Source organism: Orycteropus afer, unplaced genomic scaffold (assembly GCF_000298275.1).
Source record: "Orycteropus afer afer isolate SDZICR_OR568_19922 unplaced genomic scaffold, OryAfe1.0 scaffold00017, whole genome shotgun sequence".
Classification (NCBI taxonomy): domain Eukaryota; kingdom Metazoa; phylum Chordata; class Mammalia; order Tubulidentata; family Orycteropodidae; genus Orycteropus; species Orycteropus afer.
Genome location: NW_006921604.1, coordinates 1524455 through 1544706, shown reverse-complemented (window position 1 = coordinate 1544706; position 20252 = coordinate 1524455). Strand labels below are relative to the sequence as shown.

The 20252-nt window shown below is 39.3% G+C and overlaps 1 protein-coding gene across 1 annotated transcript in view; it reads right to left on the bottom strand.

The window, feature by feature from the left end:
* Window positions 1-1090: 1090 nt before the first annotated feature.
* CKAP2L (cytoskeleton associated protein 2 like) overlaps window positions 1091-20252 on the bottom strand; it is a 43414-nt gene continuing 24252 nt past the window's right edge. The window contains exons 6-9 of the mRNA XM_007959400.1: window positions 13959-14114; window positions 4278-4341; window positions 2718-2886; window positions 1091-1316 (exon numbers count right to left, since the gene is read on the bottom strand). Of these exons, the coding sequence (XP_007957591.1) occupies window positions 1091-1316; window positions 2718-2886; window positions 4278-4341; window positions 13959-14114 (615 nt within the window). The remainder of the gene's footprint in view (window positions 1317-2717; window positions 2887-4277; window positions 4342-13958; window positions 14115-20252) is intronic.

Below are 20252 nucleotides of genomic sequence, written 5' to 3'. Positions count from 1 at the left end.
AAGCTCTTAATACTCTATGCCAATTCATCATCACTGTTTTCTACAATAAATAAGATAAACGAAGAAGCAGAAACTTTTATAGACTAACAAAAATTCATTTATTTTTTGAAGATAATACTTTTAAATATTTAAGAAAGCTAAAATAAAAAATGTGGTGGCTATGTTTTTCTGTACATTATATTTACATAAGGACTCTGACTTTACTTTGTCAAGAACAGTTGCCCAGGAGGAAGAAAAAGCAACCTATATAGTGGTCTCAGGGACTTGCATTTCCTTCTCAGGACTGGTCTCTGCAGACAGAGCAAGGAATTGAAAGGAAATGCCAAGCATACCCTCCCCATCTCTCTCCCCTACCCACTTTTGCTTTTACTTGGAGCATATCTGAATAACAAATGCAAAATTAGGTTTGGATGGTCACCCTGACCATTCTAACCAATTAGGTATGGATAGACCACCTTAATTTAGGATTTTGTTCCACTAATGAAACATGGCATAGAAAGAACAATAATTATTCCTCATCTACAGGGATACTGTAAATTTAATGCCACGTAAGAGGCATTTGTAACTTCTGAGAAAAGCTATAGGTAGGATAAAGTCATCTGTAAAATGAGAGGGTTTGACAGGATGGTCTGCCAGGTCCCATCCAGCTTGGTGAGTAACTGCAGGCTTATTTCAGAGCTTAAATCTCCCATGCTGAAAGGGCTCTCTCACTTTGCTAAGGTGAATACAGAAATTAAATTCTTATCATATCGTGGCACTAACTTTCTGATACAAAATTATGTTGGGATTAAAGTAGGTGAAAAAAGTGCAAATTTTACCATATTTATGGGGTAAATTAGTTATTAGTCAATAGCTTGAAATTTATGTATGCTGTAGAACTACAGTCTTAAACAAATAAACCAGATATTCCTGTTGGGACAGAGAATTTGAGAGTTAAGTTCAGTGAATCACTTTCAAAGCCCTGACAGTCCAAAATCTGCATCCATGATACCTCTCCATTATCCATGTTTTTCCAGGTAACTCAGACAAGGGCAGTTCTTGTCCCATGGAGGCTCTGGAACACTGGAGACATTTTTTAAGCACCAAGATATTAAGATTCAAGGATCTGAAACCCTAGTGTTACAGGCAGAGCCTCATTTTTTCGGAATATAAAACACTCTGTTTCTTCTACTTCTAATAGTTCGTCAAGGGACGCCACTACTAAATCATGCTCTTGTAGCATTTCTGGATAGCGGGACACAGCTCGTTCGATCCTCGCCGAGCGCCGTACAGGAGTGATGAGCTTCATGTCTTGCACTTCTGGCATTCCAATTAGTCTGAGAGACACAGAGAGAAGGCAAGAGATTCATTCAGAAGCTTATAATTTCTTTGGAAATACTGTTTATTATTTTTTGTTTCTTATTCTAAAATAAAACATGACAGGCATTTCATATAACATGGCAGACACATCAATGTAGGCTGATACAAGAGCTTTGTCTAGGATAGTTCTCATCCTGAGATGGCTTTTCCCTGATTCCAGAATGAACCAGGTGTCCATCTGCTACTGGTGGTGTAAGCAAAGGGATTCATGGAATGAAGCAAGGTCTTGTTTGAAGCCAACTACTTGGCAGTTAGTATTTGTTTATTCCATAAACTTTCAAAAGAGTTTACAAGTTTTGAGTAAATTGGGCCAATCACCAAATGGGCTAGACTAATGAATTCTAAGATTCTTTCTAGCTTTGACAGTAAGTTATTTAAAACGGTGGCCCAAACCACAGATTTAAGCTGGAACAAATATGGCATCGTCCTTGTACTCTTTACAAAAAAAACCGGCCTAGAAGCAAGGATGCAGAAACTTTCCCATGTGCTGGTCAGGTCTGTGAGTCATAAAACCACTGAATACAGGAGCTTAAGCAAAAGTAGCAAGCAAGTCTGCTAAAATCTCTTATAATGAATTCCAGAGCCAATAAGAGGCAGTTTTTAGGTCACATGCCTGCTTCCATTCTTACGAAAACAGAGCTGAACGTAGAGGGGAAATGATGTGTCTGGGGCAGCAGAAGGCCCAGCTGTGATTTCCAGGTAATGCAAATGCAGAATGGCAGTCCTACGGCTCCTGTTTGGAACTCTCCTTTCAAGATCAGGAACAGAGAGCAGTGATGTTACATTAACATTTAAGAAACCGATCTTGAAACCCTGAGATAGCTGCTTAAATTAGTGTGAAGTGTTCCTTAACCTTATACTTAAAAAACACCAAGATTCTGGTATTATGAGCAGTCTTTCACTATGACCTCAACTGCCCTCCCTATTATCACAGGGCTATTCACATCCCTTCTCTCTCACAGCTACAGAGGCTGCCCCTGCTGGGGACTTCTTGACCCCACCCCACCCTATGCCAGCGCTGGCAGGAAAGGTAGGCAGGATCCTCAAGTCCAGGACAAGTGGGGGTGAAGAGAGAGGGATGCCTCCAGAGGGTGCACCCATTCTGCCACCACTCCTGACTCTGGCAGCACCTTCCTCACTGCAGGTCGGGTCTCATCAGGTGGAGGGAGGATGGTGTGTGGACCATCCCCTCACTCGTAGCTCCTTCCTTGAACTTCAAAGATGAGTTAGACTACATGGCCCTCAGAAAAGGGGGAAGGTATCTAAAACTGTTGTAACTCTGGATCTGTAAAGGAGAAATGAGAACTGGGCTTGAATTAGACCTGTGAACACAACGCTTGCTTTAAGAGTTTGCTTACCTAGGGATTGGGGCGATCTGTAATTTGATGCCTGGATGATTATCCTGGCCTGCGTTGATTACTTGGGGTGTTGCTATAACCTGTTCCCTTTCTCCAGGAGAAAGACAAGACTTTTCAGATTCCATCTTCTTGATCAGCTCTTCAGCACCTAAAGAATCAGAGAGAATTCCTGTGTATAAAATGTGAAGAAGAAAGTAAGGCTTAACAATGTAATATTTAAGCTGTAAATCAATAAAATGAAAGAGTATCTAGTGATGTTCATGGACTCCACATACTAAATGAGGAATGGCTGATTGTAAGTGGGACTTATAACTAGTTTTTCTTTCTAAGACTTGTAGCAGTAGCCTGCTATGCCAGGCTAGCCCTCCTAACTAATACTTCGGACAGCCTTTAGGCCTCCTTGCCACTTGAGGAGGGATCCTTGATACCTGTGCAATACTCTGAATGCATCCCTAATCTCTATTCACTTTTGAGAGAGCTCCCTTAGTTACTGGCCTTCGATCCTTCACACTACACCTTGGACTCCCAGGCTTAACTCACTTGACCGCCTGATCTCCTCTCTCCCCAGGGACAACCACATGGCTATCACCTTGGGCAGGGGATGAAAAAAAAAAGTCTCATATTAACTCAATATTCATGATGGCCCAAGAGCAATATCCAAAATGAAAAGGAAATTAGATAGAAGCATCCAGACATTGTGGCTGGAGGCTGAGACTCAAAGAGAAGTCAAGAGGGCCAACAAGTAGTAGTAAAGGCATGACTTCTAACTCTCCTTTTTTCATCTTTTTGAAGAACACCACCATATATGATAACCAAGTATCTGCATTGTAGCACCATTTCCAGCAAGAGTCTACCATTCAGTATAACTATTCTATGACTTTATTCCCAAAAGTAATGTTACTAAGTTTTAATTCCAAATGACTTGATCGTTCCCCAAACTTAAATCTATTCTTAAAGGAAAAAGATTTATTACATTCTAACAAAATAAAAATAAGTCATCTTATTTTCTAATGGTAGCTTGTTTTTTTCCTTTTGTTTTATATAACAAATATTATAAGCAGTTATAATGTGCCACTCACTGTGTTGGGCATAATGTTTACCAAAGGAGACTCCTCTAAAGGCTCTGACCAATGACAGCACTGGTTACCTAAGTGAAGGGCCTCCAGATGGGTATTCTTAATGCGACAACATGAATTTAGATGTGTAAGTGTTGGTGTGTTTGTTATGATCATCCTACATGCAACTTTAACCCAGGCATTCCTCCATTCTGCTTCAGTGTTTTCTGAGAAAGAGCCATTTGTCTTTTCCCACCTAGAACTCCAGGGAAGCAGAACACTCTAGTTCAGTGCAAACAACCTTTATTCAGCATTGACCACTATATTTACTTGTAACAACTGAAACAAACCAGCTGATGACAACAGCTGTAAGGGCCAGGCCACAGAAATCAAGAAGTGACAGGCATTTCAAGAGACTTAAAAAAATAAATCTTTCCCTTTTTCCTTGGATGACTTTTCCTTACACAGCTTGAGGGGATAAATTTAAATATAAAAATAACAGTACCTTCTGTGGTTCTGTTTGGGTCTTGCAAAATATTAAGAATAACTTCTCGTAATTCTAGTATTGGCTAGAAGGAAGGAAGGAAAATACACAAACAATATTAAAAACACTCATAGAAAAAATGAGCTAAGAGACTTTGTTAATATCAAAGGAACTTCTTTGTCTAATAAAAATACTTTCTTATCTCATCAAGCCATAAATATTTAAAAAGTTTTTAAAAATATTTAAAAAGTTTCAGATTTATAGCTTCATGGGAAAAATGAAGGAATAGAGAAAATGATAGTTAAATGTAGGCATACGACTTTAATGAAGAGATGTATTTATGGAAAGTTGTCATTAATAAAACCTCTCTAAGGTAGCATAGTGCCTAAGGCACTTGACCGCTAACCAGAAGGCTGGCAGTTCAAACCCACCAGCCACTCCTTGGAAGGAAGATGGGGCAATCTACTTCCCTAGAGATAACCACCCCAGAAACCTAAGGAGGGGTTGCTATGAGTCGGGTCCGACTTGATGGCACATAACAAGAAGTCAAATCCTATTTTCTTAGTGATTTGCATGATCACATTGAAGATGTGCTCCCATGGAAAGATTGTGACCCAAAGATATAAAGCCAGCCATACAGAAAATGCACTTGTAGTTTTGTCTTAGTTTAATTCTTGTTTTTACTATATGTCATATAGTTCATTACAGGAAAACTGAGAAATAGATTAAACTTAAAAAAAGTTAAGTTAAAATCTACAATTTCATCACCCAGACATAACTTCTGTTAGCATTCTGGGCGACTTTCCCCAGTCTTTCCTTTCTTCTTTTGTTTGGTAATATAACAATATACCTTAACACAAAGAAAGAGACAAACAACACTTCCCTGCCCAAGAACAGCTCCTCCTGCAAAATAAATTTACTTTATAGAAAAGCAATTTTCTGATGAAATGATCTGAGATAGCCTCTCTCTTAGAAATTATGTGGCCCACACCATAAGTAACAGCATCAGGAAGGGAACTACACTTTTGTACCAGAGGAGCATTAGATTTAGAAGCTGCTTTTCCTGACCTGGAATTCTGAAACAAACAAATAATGGATATAAATTGATGATACAGCAGAAAAGCAAAGCCAGCCATACATATTTACCATAAATAAATACATAAAATAAAAGAAATGCTTTAAGCTTAATCAAATGGAAATAAATTACAGGATGTACTTACTATAAAGAGTCCTAATTATATGAAACATTTGTCAAACATATTTTACATTTTTATAGACTTCTGGATAAAGATGGTACATTGAATACCCACTTATTCCTAATCCCTCTTGAAACTCTATTGGAATGATAATAAAAGGATCGATATAAGGCAACAACACCCCAAAAGTAGAAGAAATAGCAGTAAGATATTGGAAGCTGCAATGCAGAAGGTAGAGAAGTAACCAACTTGAGAGGGTCAAAGTGGAAGCTAGCACTGTGGCTGAGAAACAATCTGATTCTCACCACACGGCCCCAGAAAGGCTCATAAATGAGTGGCGGGGCTAAAATCAGGATACTCTGAGTGTTAATTCAAAAAGCAGTCCAAATCCACCCTCCATACGTGAACTGTGCATGCCAACTCTCCTCTTCCAACTTCATCCTAACAGTAAAATGGGAATGTATTCGCCAAGTCAGTCTCTGGGGGTCATCATGCAAGTTTAGTATTCCTATCCTTTGCCTACTGAAAAGGGGATAAATGAATGTTTCCATGTTGAATGTTGAGACTCTCACTTCTCTTGTGTCCCACAACATTGGCTACCTGGTTTATACTTAGGTCCCAGAAGGAGAGAAGAGGAGCCTTGCTTGGTAAAGTGGAGGGTCAGCAAAAATGGGGAAGACTCTCAAGGAGATGGACTGACACAGTGGCTGCAACAATGGGCTCAGGTATAGGAAGTATCATGAGGTTGGCGGAAGACTGGGCAGTGTTTTGTTCTGTTGTACATAAGGCCGCTATGAGTCGGGGCCCAATCAAGGGCACCTAACAACAACATGGTAAAGATCCATCCATGTGTCCAGAGTCTTTCATAAGCTTTTTCAAAACGATCTCTTAAACATATGCAAACAGCCCAATTTCATCAGCATCTGAATAAAACCTTTAATGAATGATAGAGAACAAAAGAACAATAACATGAGCAAGAAGGAAGAGAGAAAGAGAAGAAAAACACTGAAGAAAATAGACAATTCAGGAAGAAAAAACTATCATTAATATTTTATACCTGAGCCCATAATTGCAGCCACTGTGTCAATCCATCTTGTTGAGGGCCTTACCCTTTTTCACCGACCCTCTCACCTTACCAAGCATGATAGCCTTTTCTAGGGAATGGTTCCTTCTGACAACATGACCAAAGAAAGTGACAGGAAGTCTGGCCATTCTCGCTTCCAAGGAGCAGTCCAGCTGCACTTCTTCCAGGACAGATTTGTTCATTCTTTTGGCAGTCCATGGTACTTTGAGCATTCTTCAGTATTCACAACTCAAAAGCATCAACTCTTCTTTGGTCTTCCTTATTCATTGTCCAGCTCTCACATGCATACGTAGTAATTGAAAATACCATGGCTTGGGTCAGGCACACCTTAGTCTTCAAGGAGACATCTTTGCTCTTCAGCACTCTGAAGAATTCTTTTGCAGCAGATTTGCCCAGTGCAATATGTCTGCTGCTTCCAGTGTGTTGATTGTGGAACCAAGTAAAATAAAATCTCTAACAACTTCATTTTTTTCTCCATTTATTGTGATGCTGCTTATTGGCCCAGTTGGGATATTTTCTTTTTCTTTATGTTGAGATGTAATCCATACTGCAGACTGAAGCCTTTAATCTTCATCAGTAAGTGCTTCAAGTCATCCTCACTTTCAGCAAGCAAAGTTATGTTGTCTGCATATTGCAGGTTGTTAATGAGGCTTCCTCTAATCCTGATGCTACATTCTTCTTCATATAGTCCAGCTTCTCGGATTATTTGCTCAGCATACAAGTTGAATAAGTGAAAGTATACAATTCTGACACACTCCCTTCCCTGATTTTAAACCATGCAGTATCCCTTTGTTCTGTTTCAACAACAGCCTCTCAGTCTATGTACAGGTTCCTGATGAGCACAATCAAGTGTCCTGGAATTCTCATTCTTCTCAATGTTATCCATAATTTGTTACGGTCCATCCATAATTTGTTATGATCCATCCAATCAAATGCTTTTGCATTTTCAATAAAACACAAGTAAACATCTTCTGTTATTCTTTGCTTTCAGCCAAGATCCATGTGACATCAGCAATGATATCCCTCATTCCATGTCCTCTTCTGAATCCAGCTTGCATTTCTGGAAGTTCTCTGTCAATATACTGCTGCAAATGTTTTTGAATTATCTTAAGCAAGATTTTTCTTACATGTGATATTAATGATATTGTTCCATGATTTCCACATTCTGTGGGATCACCTTTCTTTGGAATGGGTACAAATATGGATCTCTTCCAGTCAGTTGACCAGGTAGCTATCTTCCAAATTTCTTGGCATAGCCAATTAAGTGCCTCCAGTGTGGCATCTGTTTGTTGAAACATCTCAATGGGTATTTTGTCAATTCCTGAAGCCTTGTTCTTTGACAATTCCTTTAGTGAAACTCTGATGTCTTTCTTCAATACCATTGATTCTTCATCATATGCTACCTCCTGAAATGGATGAACATCAACCAATTCTTCTTGGTACAGTAACTGTGTATTCCTTCCATCTTCTTTTGATATTTCCTGCATCAGTCAATATTTTGCCCATAGAATCTTTCAATATTGCAACTCAAGGCTGGATTTTTTTCTTCAGTTCTTTCAGCTTGAAAAACTCTGAGCATGCTCTTCCCTTTTGGTTTTCTAACTTCAGGTCTTTGCACATTTCATTACAATAATTGACTTTGTCTTCTTGATCTGCTTTTTGAAATATTCTGTTCAGTTTTCTTATCTTGTTATTTCTTCCATATGCTTTAGCTACTCTCTGTTCAAGGGCAAGTTTCAGAGTCTCTTCTGACATCTATTTTCTTCCATTCCTGTCTTTTTAATGACCTTTTGCTTTCTTCATGGATGATATTCTTGATGTTATCCCAGAATTGCTGTGGTTTTTGTTCACTGGTGTTCAATGCATCAAATCTATTTTTTAGGTGGTCTCTAAATTCAGGAGGGATTTAATCAAGGTCATATTTTGGCTCTCGTGGACTTATTTCAATTATCTTCAGCTTCAATTTGACCTTGCTTATGAGCAATTGATGGTCTGTTCCACAATCAGCTCCTGGCCTTGCTTTGGCTGAAGATATTATTAACCTTCTCCATTGCCTCTTTCTACTGATGTAGTCAATCTGATTCTTGTGTATTCCATCTGGTAAAGTCCATGTGTATAGCCATCATTTGTGTTATTACAAAAAGATATTTGCAATGAATAAGTCATTGGTCTTACAAAATTCCATCATGTGATTTCCAGTGTTATTTCTATCACCAAGGCCATATTTCCAACTACCAGTGATTCTTCCTTGTTTCCAGCTTTTACCTTCCACTCACCAGTGATAGTCAACACATCTTGATTGCATGTTTGGTCAATTTCAGACTGTAGAAGTTGATAAAAACCTTCAATTTCCTCATCTCTGACTTTGATGGTTGGTACAAAAATTTGAATAATAGCAGTTCTGGTTACCTAATGCTGCTCTTGGGAGCTCTGGTAGCATAGTGCCTAAGGCACTTGACTATTAATCAGAAGGCTGGTGGTTCAAACCCACCAGCCACTCCTCGGAAGGAAGGCTGTGCAATCTACTTCCATAGTGATACCATCCTGGAAACCCAGGGAGGGGTCACTATAAGTCGGGGTCGCTATGAGTCAGGTGCGACTCGACAGCACATAACAAAAACAACAATAATGCTGCTCTGACAAGAATATATCACAAATGGGATGGCTAACAAACAGGAGTTTATTCTCGTACAATTTGGAGGTTTTAAGTCCGAGTTCCAAGTGCCAGGCTCTAGGGGCTGGGTGAAAGCCCCTTAGCCTTGGGCTTCAGCTCTGCCTCCAACTCCTGGCCTACTGAAGCTAGAGGCGTTTCTTCACTCAGACAGCTGCTGGCTGCTGAGGCTGAGAAGCCCCAAGTTGACAAATAAAATGGCACAATCCCGATGTTACCAAACCACACAGCAGGCCATTAATTCAAGTCCATTTTAAGTCCCAACGTCAGCAGAACATGGCAGCTGCTGAACAACGACAAGGCTACATGTAGGGTCCAAGCGTGCCATAAGTTAGAGACTATTCCCCAAAGCTTCTGCGTATATACAGGAAGCAGACCACGTTCCCTAAGGCAGCTACTCAGCTGCTCACAGTAGATTCCACCATGTAGTTGATTACCAGTCTCTTCATGGGGAATACTATCCAGCTGCCCAGCCATTCAATCAGGCCCAGCCAGTCAAGCTGACACACAAACTGAACTACCACAATTCCACCCCTTGTCAACTTAGCATCTGTACAGATCTTCATTTGGTGTCATCTGTAGAGATCTCTTCACTGGGTGGCTCCAGTCCCCTAGTTCCTCTAAGGGGTGACCTCACCCCCTTGGCCTGGCCGGCCCTATTCCTCTCCATCTTGGGCATGGCAGCCCTGCCCCCTCACTCTTGGGCAGCAGCTATGGTTCCATCCCACTGGCTTACATGAACAAGCAGCCCCACACTCCAGAGCCAAGTTGGTGAAGGTCTCACTCTTTGAAACCTAAGGGGCTGTGGTGGTTTTACCCCCAAAGGCCATGGTCCTACTCTTAAGGCTGAGGCAGCTCTGCTTCCCATTTCCTTGGTCTTTTTACTTCTGCCGATTAATGCTAAAGGCAACCCACTGCACAGGAAATCTTCTGCCCTAAAAACACTCAGCTCTCTTGCTCCGTGGGCTGGCCAATGTGCTACTCCATTTGATGCTCATCTTCTCTACCATTTAATGCCCAAAGGCAATCCTCTCTGCCAGGAAACCGTCTACCCAATGGCACCTAGCTTTCTCCTCTGTGGGCTGGTAAGCCTGTTGCTGTTTAATGCTGGTCTCTGGGCTCTGCTACTGCCATCTCTCATGCTGGTCTGCTGGCTCTGTTCCTGCTCTCTCATGCCGTCAGCCAGGGTCTCGGGTCAAGGATGCACTCCACTCCTGTTTCCACATTTTAGGTATCTGTCAGAGCAGCACCCCACTTTCTTGGTACCGTATTCTGTTCTGGTTACCTAGTTCCACTCTGACAGGAATATACCACAAATGGGACGGCCTTAATAAACAGGAGTTTATTCTTACAATTTGGAGGCTATAAGTCCAAGTTCAAAGTGCCATGCTCTAGGGGCTGGGTGAAAGCCCTTCAACCTTGGGCTTCAGCTCCGCCTCCTGCTCCTGGCCCACTGAAGCTGGAGGCTTTTCTTCACTCAGCTGTGGCTGCTGAGGCTGACAAACCCAAGGTTGACAAGTTAAAAGACACAGTCCTGATGTTACCAACCCACACAACAGGCCATTACTTCAAGTCTATTTTAAATCCTAAGGTCAGAAGAGCATGGCAAGCAACAACAATGACACGGCTACATGCAGGATCCAAGTGTGCCATAAGCTAGAGACCATTCCCCAAGGTTTCTGCTTATATACAGGAAGCAAACCACATTCCCTAAGGCAGCTACTCAGCTGCTCACAGTAGATTCCACCATGGAGTTGATTGATATCCAGTCTCATCATGGGGAATACTACATCCAGCTGCCCAGCCACTCAACCAGGCCCAGCCAAGTTGACACACAAACTGAACTCCCACAGTAGTATTAACTGGTCTTCCTTGCAGGCATAAGGATATTATCCTATCACTTGTAGCATCGTACTTCAGGATAGATCTTGAAACATCTTTTGTGATGATGAATGCCATGCCATTCCTCTTCAAATTGTCATTCCTGATATAGTAGATCATATGATTGTCCGATTCAAAATGGCCAAAACCAGTCCAGTTCAGCTTACTATGCCCAGGATATTGAACTTTATGCATTCCGTTTCATTTTTGAGAACTTCCAATTTTCCTAGATTCATACTTCGTACATTCCATGTTCTGATTATTAATGGACGTTTGCAGCTGTTTCTTCCCATTTTGAGTTGTGCCATATCAGCAAATGGAGGTCCCAAAAGCTTTACTCTATCCACATGACTAAGGTTGGCTCTACTCTGAGGAGGCAGCTCTTCCCCAGTCGTGTTTTGAGTGCCTTCTGACCTGAGGGGCTCATCTTCCGGCACTATATGGGAAAATGTTTCAGGACTATTCACAAAGTTTTCCAGTAATACATCAGTGTTTCACTGCTATTCATAAGGTTTTCCCTGGCCAATTCTTTGAGAAGTGGATGGCCTCTTCCTTCTTCCAAGGCTGTCTTAGTCTGGAAGCTCCGATGACACCTGTCCACCATGGGTGAACCTGCTGGTATTTGAAATACCAATGGCATTGCCTTCAGTGTCACAGCAACACACAAGCCACCATAGTACGACAAACTGACAGACAGGTGATGGCAGAATTCTTTACCTAGCCAAGGTATCAATTTATCTTCCAAATGTATGTCTGTGAAGCTACGGGAGGATGTGCTTTACCAAAACGAGGAAATAAATGAAGAATGAGGACAATATTCAGGAAATAGGGGATCCACCCAACTCAAGAAGGATGTAAAGATAATCTGAGGGGGAAAGGAAATCCCAGGATGACAGCTGGTCAAGACAATGGTAAAGAGAAACCTGTCTTGACTGGAATAGATCAGAGGCCCTTGGAGAAAATTCTCCATGAAAAAGAAATCAATGGAATGTCTCATGTTTTAAAAATATTGAGAAATTTTGACAATTAGAGTTTGTGAATTAATTGTATGATAAGTACTCAGATAACTAAACAAAAAACCAAGACAATAATTAATTTCAGGAAAAGAAGAAAGTTGTGTATGAAAGGGAAAGCAATCATATATTACATGGCTCAATGTATTCATGTATTTCTTACACATTCATAATAAGGTGAGCACATATTCTTTGTTCACACATAAAATTTATTCATTGCTATGAAGACATAATAATGTGACCAGGCTTCTCATATAATTCTAATGGAAGTATGAAGAATGACAAAGGTATTCAAAAGTGGCAGAGATGTATGTGTGTGTTGGGGTCTGCAGGTGTGTGTGAAGACAAATTCCTGTCTTCCTTAGGTGGAAGTCCACAAATCATGTCTAAACCTGAAAAACTAAGAAATAGCAACATGAGTATATTATCTGAAACTAAAGTGGTAAAGTCTCAAAATAATTAGTTTCCTCTGGGAAGTGGTAGGGAGAGGAGGAAAGCAGAGTTTCCCTAACACATTTTATCGAATGGCTTGGCTGTTTAAACTAAGTGCATGTATAACTCTGATTTCAAACAATCATGGAAAAAGGTCCTGTAGAGTATGTAACGACATGGAAAGTAATATTTTAGTGAAGAGTTATACAACTGTTTGATGTAGTCTTTGTAACAAAAAAAATTATGAATAGAGATAGTGGTTTTCCCAGGTTTTAAAATGATTATTTCATGTGATGGCTCTGAATTATTAATTTATGGATATTGATGTGCTGGACTTAATGTACATATTTTTGAACTTTTTATTATAGTTTAGGTGAAAGTTTACACAGCAAATGGGTTTTCCATTCAACAATTTATACACATTTTGTTTTATGACATTAGTTGTACTCCCTTCAATGTTAACAGCATTTTTCCCACTTCCCTAGGTTTCCATTTGTCTGAAATTGCCTGCTCCTTCCTACCTTCTGAGCTGTTTTTGGGCAAATCCTGCCCTCTTGGTCTTACATGGTTAATTGTTCTGAGGAATACATTCCTCCTTGGTGTCATTATTTACTTTATAGTCCTACTGTTTGGCTGAAAGTTGATCCCTGGAGGTGGGGGTGGGTGGGTGTTGCGGTGGTGGGGGTAGGTTTAATTCTAGGCCTGATGGGGGTGTCTAAGGGCCACAGTCTCAGGAGTTCCACTAGTAAGTCTGGTCTTTTTATGATTTTGAGTTTTGTTCTACATTTTTTTTTTTTTCTCCTCTCTGTCCAGGACCTTCTATTGTGATCCTGATCAGACTGGTTGGTAGTAGTAGCCAGGTTTCATATATTTTTAGGTTCTTTATAATAAGATAGAGGAGCTCTGGTGGTGTAGCATCTAAGGCATTTGACTGCTAACCAGAAGGCTGGTGGTTCAAACCCACCAGCCACTCCTCAGAAGGAAGGTTGGGCAATCTACTTCTATAGAGATACCACCTTGGAAGCCCCAGGAGGGGTCGTTATGAGTCAGACTGACTCAACGGTGGTGAGTTTGGGTTTTCATAGTGAGCTATGACTTTATAAGCATTGGACATTGATTGGTATTACCATTTTCTATGCTATTACATTCCATAAGTACATCATTTCTACAGTGAGTATTAAGTGAGACACATTCACTTGACAAAACTGACTGTATTGGTTTGCATACAACATGATTTTCTACAAAATAAGTATTTTCATCTAAAATGTTCATAAAGAACATATTGCAGTTCATATCCTATATATAATTTTATGAAGGTATACTTAGAAATTTAACATTACGTATATAACTGCCATCTTGCAAACAACAGAGAACCCACATAAAAGAGAATTTTCAAGAAGTCACCCATCTAAGATAGATACTCACTGTGGCCCCATTTCTAATGGCCTCTTCATATAGCCCTATAACATCAAAGGTGCCTTTATTTGCCAACAGCTTTGCTTTGCAGATCCAAAATTTAGCAAATTTTTCAGCCTCAGGAATACTGGACAATATGGTAAATACTTCATTAGAAAATACACCCTGGAAAAAGCAAATGCCCAAAGGAAATTATCACCATCTCATTGTTACTCTCATATCTCCTAATATTTATCACACAGGCAAGTATGGAGAAATCAGTCTATCATTAATTCTTTTAATTAAAAAAAAAATCAAAATTACTGATGTACAATTTACGTACAATAAAATGCATCTATCTAAATCATACATTTCAATGAGTTTTCACAATAGTAATTAAATCTACATGAGACCAAACACACAGAAAAATTTATATCATAGCTGAAGATAAAGGAATATGTTCTACATTTTTATTTATATAAAAACCAACCAACCAACCCCCTAGAGCATTTATTTATGCACCAAAAGGAACTTCAAAATGGTTTCATTGGCTTGTACCTAGGGCAGGAGGGCAGTGACAGGAATCAGGAGGAATGGGGAACAAGGATGCTCAGCAGCCCAGGCACTCAGCCAAGTAGCACCTCCTACTCCTCCCAAGATGGAAAAGATACAAGATAACTCACAACTAAGAATTACCAATGTTTTGAGAAAACAAACACCACATGAGAGAAGCATAATACTCAACCAACAGAAGAATGGACACTGGAACAAAGAGTTGAAGGAGCAAAGAGGAATAAATTTTAAGAGTATAACAGTATCTTCAGAGTGATAAGAGTGGTACTGCCACTGTAAGACTAGAATGGAGAGCTATGCAAAAGAACCAAGAAAAGGGCCAAACATTGGTATGGATACCCTGAAAATTCAGTGAGGTGAAGATTCAGTGAAGAAATTCTCCCAGAAGCCAGTGTAGGAACAAAGAAATGAAGAGTATGAAAGAAAAGTTAAGAATTCTACATGTTACAAGCATGTCTCAGATATATTGTGAGTTTGGTTCTAGACTACCACAATAAAGCAAATGTCACAATAAAGTGGGTCACACAAAGTTTTTGGTTTCCCAGTGCATGTAAAAGTTATGTTTACACTATTCTGTTGTCTATTAAGTGTGTAATAGCATTATGAAAAAGTTTGAAATATTGTGAGAATAACAAAAATGTGACACAGAGACATGAAGTGAGCACATGCTGTTGGAAAAATGGTGCCAACACACTTTGGCCATGCAGGGTTGCCACAAACCTTCATTAAAAAAACACGGTATCTGTGAAGTGCAATAAAGCAAAGCACAAGAAAACGAGGTATGCCGTACTCAGGAATTCCAATACTCATCTCAGAGAATTTCTAAGAGCGATATTGAGATAACAAAGGAAAATACACACTCAAAGCAATTGTAGAAAAAATTTACCTGAACAAAGATATAAGTGTTCAGATTGAAAACCCCTCAGAGATTCAAGCAAGATGAATGAAATAAGAACCATATGTAGAAAACCAAGGATAAAACGAAAATCTTAAAAGGGGGGGGGAGGGAGAAGAGAATTCCTATAGAGGAATGAGAATCAGACTGACATGAGACTTTAAATCAAGAACTCCAAATGCAAGAAAGAAAATGAAGCAATTAACTTAATATTTCCCAAGGAAAATAATGTACAATTAGAAAATTTTCCCAGTTAAACTATGATTCCAGCATAAAGATGAAAAAATAAAATTTCATAAGCATAAAGAAAGTTTACCATTGAAAAACTGTAAGGCTGCTAGTGAATGAACTTTAGAATCCAAGAGGAAGACTTGAAACAAAGAGCTGTGAGAAAAGAAACCAGCTAAAACTTAAAAAAAAGTAACATCAACTTGGAACCAAAATCTAAATAATCTCAGAATGGAAGGTGGCACTAAAAGAGGGGTATGGAAGGAAACAACTTGTCAAGTTTCCTTTATGTATGATGAGAGACAGGGAGGAAAAAAAGGGAATATATATATATTGATCAACCCTAGATATAAATATATTTTAAACATTTACCAGTAACTACAGAAGAATAAGACATATAACTTAGAAACCCGATGGACTTACAGCTACCATTTTATTTGTGATTTCTAATTATATACTTTTTTTACGGACTACAGAAAACCAGATCAAATATAGAAAGAGGAATACAAACAAAAAAGAATTCATGTAAATTGAATTACAAATTACAATGATGGGCATAAATTTAAAATGATTAGTCACATAAACACATATGGCCTAAGTTCACCTTAAAGATTTAAAATTTAAGTATGCATTAAAAGAAAGTAGTTTCAGATTTGTTTAAAAAAAATTCAACTGTATGCATTCACAAGAGACATTCCTAAAATAAACCAACACAGGAAAGTTTAAAAATAAAGGGATAGAAAAAGATTTACCAGACAAATACTAACAACAACAACAACAACAACAACAAAATGCAGGCGTGGTGAGTTTAGTATCAGACAAACTAGAAATCAAAGCAAGTCATGAATAGTTATGTACTTAACAATATAACCGAAAAATATAAAGTAAACAGAAACACAAAGAATATAATTAAAAATTAATAAATCAACAGAATAAGAACCAGAAAAAGCAAAAAAATGAACTATATATCTGGAATCAAATAATATTCTTCTAAAATAACTTTTGGGTTAAAGAACTCAAAATGAAAATCTCAAACTATTTAGGAATGAACAATAATGAGAACATTTGTCAGTTATTAAGTTTTTGTCTCAGCTGCAAACCTTCTCTATTTTCTGCTCTATGATGCTGGAGCTGTTGTTGTTGTTATGTGCTGTCGAGTCGACCCCTCCTTGGGTTTCCGAGGCAGTATCACTACGGAAGTAGATTGCCCCATCTTCCTTCCGAGGAGTGGCTGGTGGGTTTGAACCGCCAGCCTTCTGGTTAGTAGTCAAGTGCCTTAGGCACTATGCTACCAGAGCTCCTGATGCTGGGGCTAGAATTCAGCAAACCATATTCGAACAGCTCGCTATTGGGCTGTACCAATAGGAGGCATTAGAGGGAGAGTGCAGGGCTGGAGAAGGGATATCTTCCTTCCAGTTGGCTTGCATCACTCCAGCAATGGCTCTTGGCCCTGGTAGTAGTGGTGGAGCTCCAGGCTCTACCTTTTTTTCTGGCATTCCTAGAACCTGTCTCACTATGTCCCATCAGAGGCATGCGCACAACTTAGGCATCATTTTTTCCTCAAGGTCTGAGTCCCAGCCCTACAAGGCTCTTCCTTCAGCCTCTATGGTATCAGCATCTGGTGGGTAGTAAACGTTCCTCAGAGTTGGAGTCCCATTTCCAGATGGGTTCATGTTTCTTAGTTTCTGATGCCTCCAACCTCTCTGTTTCCCTAAACTCTGCAAGTGCTAGCTACTTCCTAGAGTTACTGCCATTGTTACCTCAGGTATCTTTTTGCTTTGTCAGCCCTGTATGATGATGATGTCACCTGAGTGTAACAACTGAATCTCCTCTGATCCCTTTATCATTTTTGTGTACACAGGTTTATAATGTGCTTTTATTTCTAATGGCTTCTTTGTATGTGTCCAGAGAGCCAGAAGAGAAGTGCCTCAGGATTTATGTTCCCCTAGGGATAGCCATTCATCAACGACTATGGCAGATTAATACCCTAGCTCCCTTTTCCCTGATGAGTACGACTGTAAGAGGTAACCTCAATGTCTCCAGAGCTCCCTAGTAGGATTGCTACCAAAGTTACCCTCCAGGTTTTGCATGATACTATACCCTGCTTGGCCTCCTTTCCTTTCTGGTCCCATATCCCGATCACTCCCCTACCAGTTTTCCCTGAAAAAAAAAAAAAAAAAAAAACCAAAAAAACTAAACTCACTGCTGTTGAGTTGAATCTGACCCATAGCGAACCCTTCTTGGGTTTCCGAGGTGGTATCTCTATGGAAGTAAATTTCCCAATTTTCCTTCCAAGGAGTGGCTGGTGGGGTTTGAATTGTCTCTGGCTAGCAGTCAAATGCCTTAGGCACTATGCTACCAGAGCTAATTTCTACATTACATTCCTTTTATTGAAATACCAGGTGTGATTTCTGTTTTTTTTAACCTGATCCTGACCAATAAAAAACATTACTTATCCAAATCTGAGGGATATAACTAAAGCAAAATTTAGAAACAAATTTATAGCATTAAATGTATTTCTGAAAAAAATAAGACTGACATAAATGATCTAAGCTTTCAATGAAGAAGGCTAGGACAAGAAAATAAACATAAAAATGGGTACAGATATTAATGCAAGAGAAAAAAATCAATAAAAACCAAAAGATGAACTTTTTAAAAGATTAACAGAGAAATGTTTGACAAGCCTGATTTAAAGAAGGACAAAAAAAATAAATGACCTAATCTGGTTCAAGAAAAAATAGAAAACTTAAATAGACCAATGACCACAGAAGAAACTGGAAAGATACACACAAAACTATCCCCAAAGAAGCATAGTTCAGATAGTTTTATGGGCTAATTCCACCAAATTTCAAAGAACTAAACAATTCTCATGTTGTATAAACTATTTTCAGAGAATAGGAAAAAGAAAAATATCCAAATCATTAACAAAACCAGCTTAACACTGATAATAGGAATACACAAAAGACAATCTAAGGGAGACTTCTGGTAAGATGGAGGAATAGGCAGACAAGCAACACAGACCCCTCTTCAACAAAGAAAAGAAAAACCAATTGACAGAGATACAGAAGATAATCCTGGAACCCTGAGCTTTGAAAGGAACTATATAGAAGTGGATTAGGCACCAACTAGTGGATAAACGAAAACAGTGAGTACAGAGACGGTCAGAGCTGCAGACTGTCAGCTACTCTGATGAGACCAACAGCCTGAATATTTCCAAGTGGTGTTGGGACCTGAGAATTGACCTAAAGATCAGTCCCGGTCACCAAGGGCTGCAGGGACAACTGCTCTGGTGCCCTACGACTAGGAAGGGAAACAACAAGAAGGGAGACAACCTGAGCTGTGGACTTTCTGCTGTCCGGAGGGAACAACCATTTTAATTGTTTACATGTGACAGCCATTTTGGATATTAAAAGTGATCGAGGGCACAGCCATTTCAAATGTTTACAAGTGGTGGCCATTTTGGATATTTAAAGTGATAGAGGGCACAGCCGTTTTGAATGTTTACAGAGGCAACCATTTTGAATTTTAAAGTGATAGCATTCTCATTCAGATTTCAGGGACCTAAGAGCAGGCTCTGTTTGCCGGGGTTGGCAAGGACATACGAGAGGCTAACAACAGGAAAGGAGACAGCTGGTGAGTGTATAAGTGCTGTCAACTAGTGAATGGAAGAGCACAGCACAGTACCCTGCCTGCATAGATAACATACAAACAAAACAAAGAAAACAAAAATTGTGGGCAAGTCACTCCAACATATAAGTACCAATTAAATATAAACACAAAAACATCAAAATGCCTTGGAGACAACAGAGCGTCACAGTCCACACAAAGAAGCAAGATAGAGCAGGAGAACGAGGGACCAGGATACAGACCCAGAACACATCCCTGAGGAAGATGCAGCATTGGAACTCTCTGATAAGGAATTCTAAAGAATTATCTTTAGGTATCTTCAAAGGATTGAGAGACAGACCAAGGAAAACACAGAAAAAACCGTGGAATAATTTTGGAAGACAATACAAGAAGAACAAAATGACAAAATCAATGAAAAATTAGAAATGATTCTAAATCTACTGATAGAAATCCAGAAGATTAATACTAAATTGTCAGAAATAGATAACACATTGGAAGGGCAAAGGAGTAGAACTGATGCAATGGAAGACAGAATTAATGAGATTGAAGACAAATACTTGAATACTTCTTTGGAAAGGGATCAATCAGAAAAAAGATCAAAACAAAATGAAGAAAGCCCAAGGTTCATGTGGGATACCATCAAAAGGAATAACCTATGTGTCATTGGAATTCCAGAATAGGAAGAGACAAATAAAACCACTGAGAAAATTTTCCAAGATTTGTTCGAGGAGAACTTCCGTGATATGATGAAAGATGAGAATATATCCATTCAGGAAGTCCAATGAACCCCAAACAGGATAGACCCCAAAAGAAAAACACCAAGACATATCATTACCAAACTCACCAAAACCAAAGACAAGGAATCATGAGAGCAGCATGGGAAAAATGAAAAGTTACCTACAAGGAGCAACTAATAAGACTAAGTTCAGATTTCTTGACAGAAATCATGCAGGTGAGAAGACAGTGGGCTGGTATATATAAGACACTGAAAGAGAAAAATT